The 17,071-nt window shown below is 47.5% G+C and overlaps 1 protein-coding gene and 1 long non-coding RNA gene across 2 annotated transcripts in view; one reads left to right on the top strand and one right to left on the bottom strand.

The window, feature by feature from the left end:
* The window catches only part of LOC119460513 (intermembrane lipid transfer protein VPS13A), a 1,139,096-nt gene that overhangs the window by 335,569 nt on the left and 786,456 nt on the right, over nucleotides 1-17,071 (top strand). The window contains exons 33-34 of the mRNA XM_037721434.2: nucleotides 12,600-12,690; nucleotides 12,804-12,976. Of these exons, the coding sequence (XP_037577362.2) occupies nucleotides 12,600-12,690; nucleotides 12,804-12,976 (264 nt within the window). The remainder of the gene's footprint in view (nucleotides 1-12,599; nucleotides 12,691-12,803; nucleotides 12,977-17,071) is intronic.
* The window catches only part of LOC125947490 (uncharacterized), a 409,960-nt gene that overhangs the window by 259,197 nt on the left and 133,692 nt on the right, over nucleotides 1-17,071 (bottom strand). The gene's annotated exons all lie outside the window — the stretch shown is intronic.

Here is a 17,071-nt window from a genome sequence, read left to right as displayed (position 1 = left end):
TGCGACGTTCAATTCGGCTAGCAAAATTTCGGGCGGCGTTTCAGATGCTAAGTTCACGTGAACAAAGCTCGCTTTCTTTAATCGAACGAGTAATTTCAATTCGTGCGAGGCTAACTAAAATGAAGGAAGCAAAGTGCAACACCTCAACACAACGGTCCACCAAGTTGGGTCCCTCCACGTGCGACAGGCGGCTTCGTAAAGCCTTAGGCCTAATGCGTCACTACCCTGACAACAACTGGCATCCACACACAAAAAAAAAACACCCAAAATGGGCACAAGAACAGGCAGCCACGAGGAGACGTTAGCTCTGTGAGGTGGTCCTACCCAGCTCCGTGCACATAGCATGCGAGTTGACGGCGCCCACCGTCCCAGACGGTGTCGGAGCGCCCGGTGCCAGGCCGCAATACCAGTCAGCCCATAGCGGCACCCGTGGCCCGTGGCCACTCGGCTCGCTGAGCCGCGACTTCTGAAATCAAAGAGATAGAAGAAGCTCTTTACATAAGAAATTCGGACCACCCACGAGGCTTCCGGCCGTACTCACTCGCTTCAGGCTTGCCACCCAAGTAACCATGGACGTCCATTCTGGATATTCCGGATGTCCATGGGATATCCGTGAATGTCCAGCGTACATGCAAGGGACGTCCCTGGGAAATCCAATGGTAACCGTTTTGGTCGTCCACAGGACGTCCGATGTGGATATCCAACACGGATATTCACAGGACCTTCAAGGTACAGTGTAGACCGCTTATAACGTAAGTCGCTGGAGTCACGAATATCCGCGTTATAAGCAGTACCGCACTATAACCAAAGCAACAATTTTCAAGGCCCGCACATATGCAGAACATGGGCACCGAGCCGCCACTTGTATGTGACAGTCGAGGAATGCGGCTAGAACGTTTGCATTCAATTTACAGTCGAATCTTGGTAATTCGAACCAAATCACGCGCTGGCGCGCCTCCGACCGGCATTGCTCCGGCACCGCCATAGAGTAAATTTTTAGGAGAGACCCCTCAATGTCGCGCGTGAACGAAACAGAAAAAAAGAAAGAAAAAAAAACGCGGCGGAAATTTCATCCTCTCTCAAATGGCAAGGTCGCCGATTCTGCGTTGAGCCAGAACTTGCGTGTACGTGCCGACGTCTCAGCCACGCTACCGTAGCCATGTGTATAAAATGGAAGTGAACCCTTCTTTCTCCTTTATGCTTCCTCTACTTTCTAGTCACGTGTTGACCTTGCACGCTGCGGCTACAGCACAGAGGAAAGCACTGGCGCTGTCCCAGGCCGGCGAACGAAACTGCCCACGCCGGCAAATGCCCGCTTCCCGATAACGGCAGAAAACTAAACTTCGGGGAGCTGGCGCTGGGCTGGCTGGAGCGGCGGCGGGCGCGCACAGTGACAGTCGAAAGTTAGGGAGCTACGAGGGAGGGCGAGGGGAGCCACCGAAGCGGCGGAGTTGCTGAGGCGAAATCCGCTTCCCCGCCGCCCTCCTCCCTCACATTCCACGGTGTCCTATCCCATTCCATTCGCCGTGATATGCCGGCGCCGCTCGCTTCCTGAAGTTTCGTGTACTGCCGTTATCGTGAAACGAGTGTTGGCAGTTTCGTGGCACTCGCTTGCTATGCGCGCCGTGATATTTCACGACTCGCACTCAAGATTCTGGTTTCAGTCTCACTGGCTGTTCGTTCACAGCACATGCCCTTCTCCTCCACTTCGTCTCTCTTTCTTCCTCGAGCACTCCTTGGGGCGCCCGTTTGAGGGGAGCGTTCGCCGTCTTCCCTGACTTCTGTACACCCAGGCAGCCGCACTGTAACCGGTATTTCGTTTCCCGCAGCTGCACTATAAGCGATACGTGTATACAGGTAGTGCTATGGGAAAATTAACGGGAGTCTGAAAAGGACCGCACTATATCTTGTCGTGCACTATAAGCGGTTACGTTATAAGTGGTTTATACTGTATATACAGATGTTTGTTTCAAGCACCTAAATATATATATATATATAATGTCACGAGCAATGGCAAAGACAAAGACATTGTAGTGGGGCTGGGTCAGAGGCTCTCTTGTCGGACTGAAAACCTGCTGGAACCCGTGCGCTCTGTGCAGTCTTGACTAGGCAAGCGCTAGCCGTTCACGGTTAATTAAATACTCCCCGTAACATCTTTTTGGTGGAGGTTGCGGGCTGTATTCCACCCGGCCCTGGATCTTCGGAGCGGACACCTTGTTTCTCCCGCCTCCATGACCGAAGACAGTACGCAGTCATCGCAGCCCGCGCCCGCGGCGCGGGCTGCGATGACTGCGTACTGTCTTCTTGCATCTCTGGCATGTATCACAATGGCAGACGTATGTAGAAACATAAATGATAATTTCTGGCCAGTAATACTGCGGTGAAAGTATTCGCAATGTTTTCTTCACTACAACATGTCGAAACTAGCGGTGGCCTTTCTCGAGAAGCCCCAGTTGGAGGGCATGAGGGACATAGACTTTTTAAATTCCCTTTCTGCTGACAATGGTGAGTCCATTTTGGATCGTGTGTTTGCGCTGTGGATGGTCATCTCGGTGGTCTTGAAGCTCTGGTATGGAAAAAAGTTGAATGACAGGACTCCGAAAAAATGCGTCTGCTTTGATGTTATCGCTTCCTCATACTATAGTGGTTGTTGCCAACAACAGAACCTTGCTTCCAGTCCTCAACTTTTCTACTCCGACCCATTTTCTTCCTCAAGGAATTTCACTAGTCGAACTGTCACCTCTGGAAGAATGTACTGTTTCTTCATTCACTGCTAACACTGAGACCGTGACCCAACCTGTCATACCGGCGCCAACCAAGGCACTTCTGGACAGAATGGTATCCCCCAACCTCTTACCTTCCCAAAGTGAAGCATTCCGTGGTTTTGATGTTTTTACCTTGACGTTTTTGATGTTGAGAACAGTCCACTAGGCCGTACGCATGTTGTGGCCCACTGCATCAACACTGGAGACGCCAGTCCCCTTCACAAGCACCCTTACCGAGTATCTCACTCTGAGCGCGAAGTCATCCAAAAGGAGGTAGAGAAAATGCTTGATAAAGATGTTATAGAGCCTTCCTCTAGCCCTTGGGCATCCCCTGTAGTGCTTGTGAAACAGAAGGACAACAGCTGGCGGTTTTGCGTCGATTATCGCCATCTCAATCGGGTAACGAAGAAGGATGTGTATCCTCTCCCACGAATTGATGATGCGCTCGACTGTGAACGCATGATGGACACTCTTCTACACGGTCTGAAATGGTCGACCTGTCTTTGTTATCTAGACGACGTCATCGTTTTCTCGCCCAGCTTTGACAGCCACCTTCCTCGTCTGTCGGCCATTCTCGACATCTTTCGCCGGGCTGGCCTCCAGCTCAATTCGTCTAAGTGTACCTTCGGGCGCCGCCAGATCAAATTACTTGGACACTTAGTCGACGCTACTGGTGTCCAACCGGACCCTGACAAGGTCCGTGCCGTCCGCGAGTTCCCAGTTCCACGGTCCACGCAAGAAGTATGCAGCTTTCTTGGGCTCTGCTCCTACTTCCGCCACTTTGTTCTCAACTTCGCGGACATTGCTCGACCCCTCATGGACCTACTCAAAAAGGATGCGGCCTTTTCTTGGGGCTCCGACCAAGCGTCTTCCTTTGCGTCGTTGATTTCTGCCCTCACTACACCACTTGTGCTGGCTCATTTTGACCCGGCTGCTAAAGCAGAACTTCGCACTGACGCAAGCGGCCATGGCATTGGTGCTATCCTCGCCCAAACACAGAACGGAGCCAACCGTGTGATAGCGTATGCTAGTCGTCTTCTGTCACAGTCGGAGAAGAATTACACCATTACTGAGCGGGAGTGCTTAGCTCTCGTCTGGGCTGTCGCGAAATTCCGTCCGTACCTATATGGACGGCCGTTCGTGGTCATAACAGACCATCATGCGCTCTGCTGGCTTTCAACACTCAAAGACCCCACAGGGAGGCTCGGCCGTTGGGCATTACGATTACAGGAGTACACGTTCTCGGTAGTGTACAAATCTGGCAAGTTACACAATGACGCCGATTGCCTCTCCCGCCATCCCGTTGAACCATCCGACTCCACCGAAACGGACCCCGACACCTATGTCTTGGCGATAACAGACTTCACCCATGTGGCCGATGAACAACGTCGAGATCCATCTTTGCTCTCTCTTATTGACCGTCTGCAATCCGGCACCCTCGACCCTTCCCTCAACATGTTCTTGCTTCAGGATAACGTTCTTTACCGCCGCAACTTGCACCCCGATGGCGCAGAACTCCTGCTCGTTGTCCCGCATCATCTGCGCAGGGATGTCCTCATCCAGTTTCATGACGCCCCCACTTCCGGGCACTTAGGCGTCTCCAGAACTTATGATCGCATACGACGACGCTTTTTCTGGATGGGCCTTTATCGGTCCGTTCGCTGCTACGTAACATCTTGCGACCTGTGTCAGCGTCGGAAGAAACCTGCGACTCTACCTGCTGGTCTCCTTCAGCCAATTGACGTTCCAGCCGAGCCATTTTATCAAGTGGGCCTGGACATGCTGGATCCCTTTCCAATTTCCACGAAAGGCAACAAATGTATTGCAGTCGCTACGGATTATACCACTCGATTTGCAATTACTCGAGCGTTTCCAACCAGCTGCGCCATAGACGTAGCTGACTTCCTACTGTACGACGTCATCCTCCAACATGGTGCTCCACGTCACCTACTCACAGATCGCGGTCGCTGCTTCCTGTCTCGTGTGGTTGACGATCTACTTCGATCATGTGCTACTCATCACAACTTCACGACCTCATATCACCCTCAAACTAATGGACCCACCGAACGCTTAAACCGTACACTGACCGACATGCTTTCCATGTACGTTGCCGATGACCACCATGATTGGGACATTGCGCTCCCGTTCGTCACATTTGCATACAACTCATCGCGTCATGAAACTGCCGGCTACTCACCCTTTTATCTTCTCTTTGGACGCCATCCCTTACTACGCTTTGACACCTTGCTCCCTTCTGATCCGGCCTCCACGTCCACGACTTCCTATGCGCAAGATGTCATCACGCGTGCGCTCGTCGCGCGCACAGTAGCCCGCGCTCGGCTCACGTCATCGCAGACCGCACAAAAGGCCATCTACGATCGTCGACACCAGGATACTGATTTTCCACCGGGCTCTCTCATCCTTCTCTGGCTCCCATCTCGTCGTGTCGGCCTGTGTGAAAAGTTAATGTCGCGGTACGTCGGACCCTACCGCGTGCTGCGCCAGGTGACTCCTGTCACCTATGAGATATCTCCCATGGCATCCACCTCATCGACTGCCGCACCGCGAAGTGACATCGTACATGTTTCCCACCTGAAACTTTACAACTGTAATAATCCATTTTGATCACAACAAGCACCGGGACGGTGCTTCATCGGCCGAGGATAATGTCACGAGCAATGGCAAAGACAAAGATGTTGTAGTGGGGCTGGGTCAGAGGCTCTCTTGTCGTACTGAAAACCTGCTGGAACCCGTGCGCTTTGTGCAGTCATGACTAGGCAAGCGCTAGCCGTTTACGGTAATTAAATACTCCCCGTAACAATATATATATATATAGAAACTTTTTGGGTGCTTCAATGCATTTCACTGACACTGCTCAGCTGTAAAGAAACCTAAAAAATAGGCCCACACAAGGTTCAAAATACAACAAATATTTTATTGATGGCTTATACATAAGTCCAAGATGCACACATGAATAATTTATTTTATTATTTATTTATTTATTTATTTACATATACTGCCATCTTGCATAGCAAGATATCGCAGGAGTGAGTGCACATGTATGTCAATCAATTGAGGAATACATTTTGGTGGCAAAAAATAAAACAAACAATATAGAAAAATCAAATATCAGGAAGAGCTAGTTAATTAATGAGCATAATTAGGAAATAGGTCGGCAAATTCATCACTCGATAACTCACGCAAGGACCCGTCAAGACCATTCCAAATCGCAATTGTATGCGGAAAAAAGGAAAACCTAAAACAATCAATCGATGGATTCAAAGGTACAATGTTAAGACGATGACTTCTTCTGGTGGGCCGAGAAGAAGGGTTTGTGAAAACTATAGGTGCATTGACGTAAGTTTTCCCATGAGCAATTTTATGTAGCAGAACAACACAGTCACAAGTACGTCTATGGGCCAGAGGTTTTAGTAGCAGCTTACTAGCATGTGATGTCGGTGAGAAATGGTGGTCATAACGATTAAATATAAATCTTATGGCTTTTTTCTGAATAGACTCAAGCATGTCTATGTCTTTGGAATGATGTGGTGACCACACTACCGACGCGTACTCAAGTAGAGGCCTTATTAGTGATTTGTATGCTGTTAATTTACATTCTTTAGTTGCATCTCGTAAGTTTCTTTTAAGAAAACCTAATTTTCTCAGCGCCTTGTTGGTTATGCATTTTATGTGAGCATGCCATTTCAGATCAGGGGAGTAAGGAACACCAAGGTATTTGAACGTGTGGACACTTGCAAGCTTGTGCGCTTCATTAAAATATGTAAATCGTAATGGTTGTTTTTTATTTGAAAAAGTCATTGAAACGGTTTTCTTAAAATTAAGTGTCATTTGCCATGTTCTGCTCCATTCGCAAAAACGGGCGAAGACTTCATTCAGCTCTAACTGATCATGATTACTGGTTATAGTAGAATAAAGGATGCAGTCATCAGCATATAGTCTTATTTTGACAGAAGTACCCGTAATTACTTCAACGACATCATTTACATAGACAATAAACAGCAAAGGACCCAAGACCTGTGGTACACCGGACGTAACATTGACACAAGATGAGTGAACATGGTTAAATGCAACAAACTGGGTTCTTGTACTTAGGTAGTCCTGTATCCAACCTAGTAGTTTATCATCATGAATTATTGCCTTGAGTTTAATGAGAAGTTTTTTATGACACACTGTATCAAAAGCTTTACTGTAATCAATGAAAATGGCATCAAGCTGTCCTCTGAGGTTGAGCATGGTTGCAATATCATGGGAGAATTCTAGAAGTTGAGTTACCGTCGAGAATCCCGAACGGAAGCCATGTTGAGCATGCGAGAGAACATTATGTACGGATAAGTACTCAATAATATATTTATGAATAATGTGTTCCAATAGTTTGCAAGATGTTGATATTAAAGAAATAGGTCTGTAGTTAGACATTAACTGCTTATTACCGTCTTTGTGAATGGGAACAACCTTAGCACATTTCCAGAGTATTGGAACAGTAGATGATTCTACAGACTTTGAAAAAATTAGTGATAAATACCGCAAGCTCCATTCAGAATATCGCCTTAAAAACATATCTGGTATATTGTCTGGCCCAGTACTTTTCATAGTATCGATCTTGAGTATAAGGTTATGTACACCAGCTGAAGTGATTACCATACTAGGAAAAGGTGATGCTGAAGGAACAGCACAAACCTTGGAGGTGCGTCCATCATCACAGGTGAACACTGATTTAAAGTAATTATTAAAGGGTTCAGTGATGCTAAGATTATCTGAGCGTGGTTGGTTGGCAATAATGAATGAAGGAGAGCTCTGACTTGGTGGACTGATGGTTCGCCAGAGCTTTGACGGTTTGTTTTTAATGAAGGATGACAAAGTGCTATTAAAGTAGAAACTTTTCGCATTTGACATAGCAGATTTTAAGTTATTTTTAAGTGAGGACAATACTGAAGCTTTCATTGGATTGTTTGCATAGGGTTGTTTGCGAAGACGCCTGATGCGACGAATTAAGTGTATAATTTCACGTGTGTACCACGGGTGCTTGGGGTTGCGCTTCAGACACTTGGTTGGAATGTAATCAGTGATACATTGATTCACAATTAAGCAAAAACGGTTCACTAACACGTCAACAGAGGAATGGTTCGCGCAGCTCAAAAACTCGTCAAAAGAGCATGCGAGTAACTCAGTTATGGAGTTGTGGTCGGCACGTTCAAAGTTCAATACAGTCTGATGTGAAGTAAGCTTAGGCACAGTTGCTAAATTCAAATAAACAATGACACCGTTATGGTCCGACAGGCCTTCAACAATATTACAATCATAACCATTTTGTCTATAAGTAGCTCATTTATGAAAACAAGATATAAAATTGAGCTTTCACGGGTTGCGGTATTCACAATTTGTGTCAAATCGAAAGAAAGTGAGACCACAAAGCCTGATTTTGCACCATACAGATTCGCAGTTAGGAATGTCAGGCAATACTGTAAACTCAATACCTTGGTTCACAAAGAGTGCCACACCGCCACCGCGCCGGCCACTTCTATCTTTCCTGAGGACAATGTAACCTGGCGGCAAAATTTCAGAGTCTAAGATGTGTTCATCAAGGCACGTTTCAGTCACGCAAATCACAGAAGGATGATAAAATGCAACAAAGTGATGAAAGTCTTGAATTTTGTTAAGAAGGCTGCGGGCATTAACATTTACCAGCGAGAAATTAGTATCAGAATGCAGTCAAGTTTCATTTGCAGCAGAGGTTTGCTTTTTGGTTTTAATGATTGAATCACCTGCTTCATTCAGCACATAGCGTGCATTGTCTATCAGCAAGGAATCATATTGCAGACGAACCGTAGATGCATTTTTCCTTTGATTTACAGACAGTCTCCAAAGAGCTTGGCGTATCTTTCGAACCCGTTCAGAGAAGTCCTCTTTTATATATATTTCTGTTCCTTTAAGCTTTCGCGCATTCTGTAATATTGCAAGCTTTGACCTGTAGTCCAAAAATTTGAAGATAGCAGGACGGGGTTTATCACCTCGACGTGCCCCAAGCCTGTGCCAATGTTCAATGTCTGCACACTGAACACCAAGTTTATCAGATATTAAGTTTGTGAATGTATCAAGCAGTTGCCCGGAGGGCTCAGAATGGGGTTCAGGTAAACCGTAGACAACAAGATTATTTCTACGCGACCTGCTTTCAAGATCGTCAGAACGACTGTCCAGCTTCAATACCAGGTCTGTAAGATGAGCGACAGTTTTTTCAAGTTCCTGAACGTGCGGAATCACTTCCGTGACTAGTAGTACTGACGTCTTAAGCCTATTTAGCCTTTCTTCGATGGAAGCAAACTTGGCTGTCCAAGAAGATATCTCGGAACGAATTTTTTCCTGCCCTGCGAGCAATTGCGATAGTGTTTCTTGTAACATATCGGGACCAGGATTGGTCTCGACGTCACCAGATAACATCAACAACATTCTACGGACAGAAAAAACAGATAACGCTCTCATCAGTGGGTCAGGCAGCAGCACTACACATCGATCATCACTTCTATAGCAGGGAAAATCGTACTTAGGGCCTACCTGAAAGACAGTGCAGACAAGTTTGAACCATGTGCTCATCGTGCCGCCGCAAGACCCACTGAAGAGGATAGCATCCGTCCTCGGATTTATAGCACTGTAGAGACGACCAGGTGACGCTGTGGTAGTACTCTATGCGCAGAAGGGCTCGCCAAAGGTCAAGCCACGCAGGTCTGGTGCTTCAATCCAACGATGATTCGGTGGTTGTATCACATCGTCCGATCTGACGGTTCCGAGTAACTTTTTGAAGGATGGGCCAAAGGGATCATGCGCAGAGGTAGCACATTCCTGAAGACATCTGGCTTCGGTGCAAGCGGCAATCTGAAAGACAGTGCAGACAAGTTTGAACCATGTGCTCATCGTGCCGCCGCAAGACCCACATGTTCATAGCAACAAATGTACTCGCTGATAAAAAAGAAAATTGACAGATCCACATATTATGACTGAGGCTAGAAAAGCGCGAATACATATAAAAACAATAGAAACTCATTTCAGCATGTTAAACAGAGTTTAACAAATGTGGGAAAGACAACACCATTAATTGAGGTGCCGTTCGATTATCATAATTACTTATTTGTACTGTCAAACCCTACGACGATTCATTATAGGCACAAGCTTTACAATAAAGAAAAAAAAATCACAAGCAAGAATATACGTGTGGCAGAAACCACAAAACGGCAGCACAGTGCATAGTGGTAGTATGCGCCTGCCTCCTGCTCGTCGCGCGGGAGTGGGACCCTGGCCGGCACACGCGTGTCACATTGCTCCCAAGCAGGGAGTGGCTTCCCACTGGCCGTCAGGCGCCGTCGCGTGCTTTCTGGAGCCTGCACATTCAATAGCACGGTGCCCACCGGCGAACACCACGTTTGCGCTGCTAGGAAATAAACAGTTGTTTCTTTACGAAGATGTGTTGACTTGCGATTACTCGGGCCGTTGACTGCTGACTGCCGGTGCGAGATCCGAAGTCGTCAAATATAGCCTTTGTTTGCAGTGGCGCTTTCTTTCACATGCATGGCTTTTGACTCACTTTAGGGCTTGATGGCACCTGCAAACAAAATACATTCCGTTATTCCAATGGCTAAAATAGAGATCGATGTAGCTGTCATACCTCAATAGCTGAGCAGGCGACTTCGCAGGCTGTGAAGATGGCAAACGAACCGCCAGTGCACCGGCCGCATAGGCGCTTCGCCGCCATAGAGACGATGGGTTTACCTCGGATTGGATTGTATCGCAACACGACATTGAATCGTCGGAAAGCGTGCTTTGGCATGGGTTTTTGACACATCAACGTTAATATAGTTTGTTGAAACATTTTTAATGATATATAAAATCGAAATACTGACAGACAGTGAAATAAATACTTGTTTTAGGAATAAGTGGTGTCAAAAAACTAAACATGTTGGGCGTGTTTCCAGCTACCGCTGAATTCAGTTAGTGAAAGCGTAGTAAAAGTATAGCCTTAGAGATTGGCAACTACTACATGGCGTCTTTTTTTTTAATTTTTTGCTTCTGTAATAGTTCATGCAGCCAGCGAAAACATGGCCTTTGAGATCTGTCAGGCGGCTGAGATGAAGGTTGCGAGTTCGATTCAGGTCGTGGCGGCTGCATTTCAATGTGGGAGAAATGCAAAAACGCTCAACATACAGGTGCATGCTAAGGGACCCCCAGGTGATCAAAATTATTAGATCATGGTCCTGGCAAAATAAATTGGAGAATTTGTCCCAGTGACAAGTTGGAGGGCGGGGCTCATAATCGACCTTTCCGCAATGATGGATAGTTTTAGTACACTCGCTCTATGTTCCATAATTAGTGCTTTCTAATGGGCGATTCAATATTCTGCAAGTTTTCTATAAGCATATTTTGAAATTTAACTTAGACAGTTTTGCTCGGTTCGAGACAACCTTTGTTTGAACCGAAGTGTATTCCTAGCGTGGATTTTGAGCGCTAGTTTCGGCGGCATGCTTTCTTGAGTGAGGCGACGGTCGCTGTAGCGTGTTGGAACTTTTCAACATGCTAAGCCTTTTAACGAGTGTTTTGTTGAAGTACACTCGTCGGTACGAGAGCCACGTACGTGGTCTGCATCCTGGGAGAGCGAGGCCTAGCGCCCACGGAGCATTGGCAAGCCTGAAGCGAGGTAGTACCGAAGCCTCGTGGGTGGTCCGAATTTCTTATGTAAATAGCTTCTTCTATATCTTTGACTTCGGAAGTCGCGGCTCAGGGAGCCGGGTGGCCGTGGGCCACGGGTGCTGCTACGGGCTGACTGGTATTGCTGCCTGGCACCGGGCGCTCCGACACCGTCTAGGACGATGGGCGCCGTCAACTCGGATGCTGTGTGCACCGAGCGGGGTAGGACCACCTCACAGAGCTAACGTCTCCTCGCGGCTGCCTGTTCTTGTGCCCATTTTGGGTGGTTTTTTTTTTTTTTTTTTGTATGCCGGTTGTTGTCAGGGTAGCAACGCATTAGGCCTAAGGCTTTACGAAGCCGCCTGTCGCACGTGGAGGGACAAAATCTGGTGGACCGTGGTGTTGAGGAGTCTCACATTGCTTCCCTCATTAGTTCGCCTCGCACGAATTGAAATTACTCGTTCGACTCAAGAAGGCAAGCTTTGTTCACGTGAACTTAGCATCTGAAATGCCGTCTGAAATTTCGCTAGCTGAATTGAACATCGTACCACGTGGGCGATGCGTATGCCGAATTCCTCTCCCTTGCACTACTTTAGTGTTTGTCGAGTGCGTTGAGTGTACTCAGCGTGAGCGGAGTCACCCCTGGTTTGCTGTCACCTGCACATCGTCAGTGCAGTGGCAGTGCAGTACCAGTGGCAGCTGCCTCTTTTCCGCCAGGCGCTGCCTTGACTGTCACAAAATTTAGAGTAGATATTGCTCCACTGAAGCACGCAAGAGTTGAGTGGCAGTCTGTAAACAAGATATGCCCTACTGTTGGAGCTGTATGTAGAAAACAGTGGTGCTACTTATTTTTTCTGAAACTTGTTTTTTGGACAGCCTTACTATTGAAACATTCTTGTGAACCCATTCATGACTGTCGGTCAGTGTATGTGCATGTTGATTTTTGAAACTGAACCTTTGTCTCTATTTAATGTTTAAATGTTTGAAGCTTTGCAATGTGTCACGTGAGACGTGATGTGTGTCTTAAATGAGCATTTTGAGAATGCAGAGTGGAGATAGTGTGGAGAATGCAGAGTGGAGATAGTGTGGAATAGGTAATTTAATGCATCTAACATTTGCTTGTTTTGACTTGTTAATAACCAGGTCAACATCGGTCAGAGGGATCTGAGCACAATCATTGCCATCTTCAAAGAAAACTTGGAAGAAAAAGAAGTCATTGAGTCACACAACCAAGGTACATCAAATGATCCACATTTTTGCTTGGCGAAATACAGTTTGGCTTCGGGCAAGGATTTGTACAGGACCTGACATGCTGTACCCTTGTACATTGACCCCTTGACACTGCAGTGTCAACCCCACTGTCTCCGCCTCTGATGGTTTCCCCGGCACCTGCGGATGACCCTGTCAAGAGGCTGGAGACTTTCCTGACAAGCTCAGTTGATGTCTACAAAAAGACAAATGTCTTTCTTGCCCTGGAGGGGCTGCACTTGGTGCTGTATACTGATGCAGAAGAAGCTCAGGTGAGTCCTGCACTGTAGAAACGGGTCTGCAGCTTTGGACAAAAGCTCGGCTGACTACTGTGCTCAGCTGTTGGGGTATGAGAGAGTTTGAGGTGCCACATCATCAAATAAGCGACTGCATTCAGCAAGCTCATTAGGTCACAAATCTTGTTCCGTTTGCTGAATGTGTGGGTGCTGCACTTCTACATTATTTTATCTTTTCAGCACTTGCAAGCCACAAAAACAGACAAGAGCCAAATGACTGGTGTTGTCCTGTAAAATATGCTGAGTGTTTCATGTAATTTGAACCAAACTTCAAAAATATTGTTGTACATCTTAGAAGAACATTACATCTATTGTCATATTGTTTGCAGTCATCCTAAGTTACGCAGACAATTTTTTAACGCTAATTAGTCATGTTTAATTAATTATGCAGTATTTTAAATGTTGGTCTTAAGGCATAATTTTCACTTGCAGAGTTGTAGGGCGTACTCAGAAACGCCCGACAAAGTTGTTTCCATGATATTATCTTTTACGTGGGCTCTTTTCTCACACTCCAAAGAAAGCCTGTAAAATAATAAAAAACGGCATCACTGTCCACTTGTGCATCTAGAGTGCAGCACTCTTAGTTGCATTTTCAAAGAACGCGGTCCACATGCCTGTCACAAAAAAAGCCGATGCGAGTGTTTGCATCTGCGTTAAGCCACAGCCTGTCTCTTATCCTTTAGGACCATCTTCACAGCAAAAGTACTGTCATACGCTGGACGCCTTGGCCGATTACTTTCTTTCCTTATTTTTTTATATGCATGCGTGTTTCGTTCTTTCAAACCACTATCGGGAGTGCTGCACATTAGATGCACAGGAGCACAGTGAATTTCTTTTTAGCATATTTCATGAGATTTGTTCAGAGCTGGGAAAAATAACGTAAAAGATTATGTCACAGAAACAACTTCAATGGGTTTTTCTGAGCAGGCTCTACAACTTTTCAAATGCCACTGTGGCGGTAGCTCGCCACCTCGCCACAACTGTGCGTTGTGGGGATGCTCGACTCTGGTACGTCCCCTGATGTTGTTTTCCTTATGACTCGCATCTCCTGTAATCCGGAGTTCCCACGTAGCCGAGCACTGCCGGCGGTCTGTGTGGTTGCAGAATAGTACGAGAGATGGCGTGAATGTTGCTCTGCTAACGCCAGGTAACGGTGGGGTTACTTAAGCCAATGCCTCCTTTAGAAGATGCCTGCCGTGTGAGCCGAGAAATTGGTTCCTGCTGCTCTCCTCTTTCCTCCTTTCCACCAGGGTCAGCCGCGAGTGCTAGCCACGGCGGCCGCTGCAAACCTAAATCACGTGGGCCTGCTTCCGATATTATAGCGGCGTTGGTTGCGATCCTGGAGGCAGGACCCGCGGTCTGCGCGCGCCAGGTTCGTAATCGTCACTTCCTGCACACCAGGAAGTAGGGTCGGCAGTGAGCGCCGTCTCTCCGCGGCTACCCTGAACTATGGGAGCCTCCTTCCAACAGAGAAACGAGTGATGCAGCAGGCATCTAGTAAAGGAGGCATTGCTGTACTTTGTTAGCTTAATCGATGTTGTATCTACTGATGTATTCTTTTGTTATTGCTGAATATTTTTCCATATTGACCCCCTGTATTTTAACCCCCCTACGAGGCTTCAGAGTGGGGCACCAGGATGAACGAACTCGATCGTTTGAATGTGCCACCATTTGCATGATCGTACACACAATCCATTAGGCTTGGTGTTCAACATGGGGGCGAACCTATTTGCACAATATCTTGTTGCGGCAATTCGGACTTTCTTGATTCGTCTGCGCCCATCGGCATGTTCTATTGGTAGTAATTTGGCTAGCTGGCATTGGTGTATGAAAGGTGCAAAAATGCCCGTGCGATTGTCTGCACTACTCTGTTGTCGTTCCTTTTGTTCCAAGAGCATGGTTAGACCCCACAGCGCATAGATCTGCTGAAGCACTCGTCGTGTCATCACTTCGTCTGGCAAAGTACACTTTCTACGCTTGCCCACATCACCGGCCTAGATAACAGCAGTAGATATGAGCTAGCTGCATGCCACGAAAAAGCCACTGTTCGCCATACAGATCAGTGGACCAGACTTGCTCCGAGACTTAGCTGTGGCTGCCATTTTTCTTTGCGAGTGTTATTATGCACTTAGCATTTGTTATGTAGTAAAAACGTTAACCAGCATGTATAAGTTGGGATTTGCCTACTTCGCAATCCCACATCTGGTGACCCTGAGGACAAACAAAATGGGCTGCCATGGCTGATTTAGAAGCCCTAGTAGCCCTTTGACAGGCACAGCAACTACTGCAGCAGGTTCAGGTGCAGCAGGAGCTGATCCAAAATCAACAGCAGCAACTCAAACAACAGAATCAGTGGTTCCAGGATCAGCAGCACCTACTCGACAATTTCGTTCAGCTCCACCCTAGACACAACTAATGCTGTATCGCTGAGGGCCCCCATTGCCACCATTTGTGCCGCTCATGCTTTCAGTTCGTTTTTCACTAGTGTCCCGGGCTCTACTGCTCTCAGCGCCAACCCTGATGTTTGCTGCGTTTCTGACGTTTTTGTCAAACTCGCCCGAAAGTGTGGGTCACGCAGGTCAAGGCACAGTTCTCCTCATTGCACACTACCCATGACCGAATGCGCTAGACTATGTTTTCGCCCCATCTGGACACCCGCTACGGTTCTGAAATCCAGGACATCATCGCCAACCCACCAGCGGCCAACCTTTACCGGCACCTCAAGGCTGAACTCATCCATCGGCTCTCTCTTTCGCAAGACCAGAAAGTGCGTCAACTTCTCCAGTGTGAAAAACTCGGCGACCACAAGTCATCGCAGTTTCCTTGCCACACGCACACTCTCGCCGGCAACACACAGATTTATGACCACTTCCTCCAAACGTTGTGACTTAAATGACTGCCACTGCACATCCAGGCCATTCTCCAGGTTGAGTGGGCACTGCTGCTCTACCAACTTGCCGGGATTCCTGGCCGCATCATCGTCATCTCCCTGTTGTTGCAATTTCCCATCGTTCAGGCCGTCAATGCGCTACCATACAACTGCGAGCTAGTTCGCCATTTTGAAGAGATCACCCGACAGCTCAGCTGCATCCAACAGCATCTGAATCAAAGCCCACAGTCTCGCCCCCATGACCCTCAAACTTGTGACCTCAACGTTGACTCATCGCAGCCGGATGGAACCGGCCGCCGCTATCGACACTTTGGAGACAGAGCCCATAAATGCAAGACATTATGTTCTTGGTGATTGCAGGGACGCCAGCGGCCGCTCGTAAATGCAACCATGAGCTGTCAACCTGCAGGCCACCACATCTTTGTCACAGACCAAATAACAAGGCAGCGGTTCCTCATCAATTGTGGCACCGATATTTGCTGTTATCCACGAGCTCACTTGCACAATAACCATCTGTCTATGTCCTTCGAGCTGAGTGCAGCGAACCAGTCCACCATCAAGACCTATGGCTCGCTCCACCTGCACATCATTATCAAAACCTATGCCAGAGTTTTCATTGGAACTTTGCCATTGCCGACATCTCTGAGCCAGCCATCGGTTCCGACTTCCTGGCATACTACAATCTTCTTCCTGACAAGATTACTGATGCACAACAGGTTTCTCTTTGCCAGGCCAGTGTACGACCACCAATCAGGCCAACAATAAAGGGTCCCTGAAATGGTTCGGCCAATTTTTGTTGACGCATAGGGTACAGGTACAGTAAAACATTCGCACCACAATATGTGTGAAGCGTCGCATAATAAGAGAGCTACAGACGATTACAAGTTACCCTCCTCCATAGCCATGCTTTTTCTCCTCAACTCGTTCGCCAAGCGATCGGGGTTAAGGTGTCGGCAGACCCCTGACAGTCTGCCTTCACTGGCTCTGTGTCATGATGGGACGTCGTGTCGTCTACTTCCCGTGGTCTCCAACCTCTCCGCCAGCTGCCTGGCAGTAAATCCCAAGTGAAAGCTATCGAAGTAGCGTGCATTGCGAGCATTCTGTCACAGCGCCGAGCGTGTCCAGTATTTCACTAACCACAGGCGAGCTAGGCGCTTTGGCGGAGGCGTAAACTAAAGCCC

The sequence above is a fragment of the Dermacentor silvarum genome, chromosome 8, assembly GCF_013339745.2.
Source record: "Dermacentor silvarum isolate Dsil-2018 chromosome 8, BIME_Dsil_1.4, whole genome shotgun sequence".
In the NCBI taxonomy this organism is placed as follows: Eukaryota; Metazoa; Arthropoda; class Arachnida; order Ixodida; family Ixodidae; genus Dermacentor; species Dermacentor silvarum.
The sequence above is the reverse complement of the archived record's forward strand: the minus strand, read 5'-3'. Positions and strand labels throughout refer to the sequence as shown.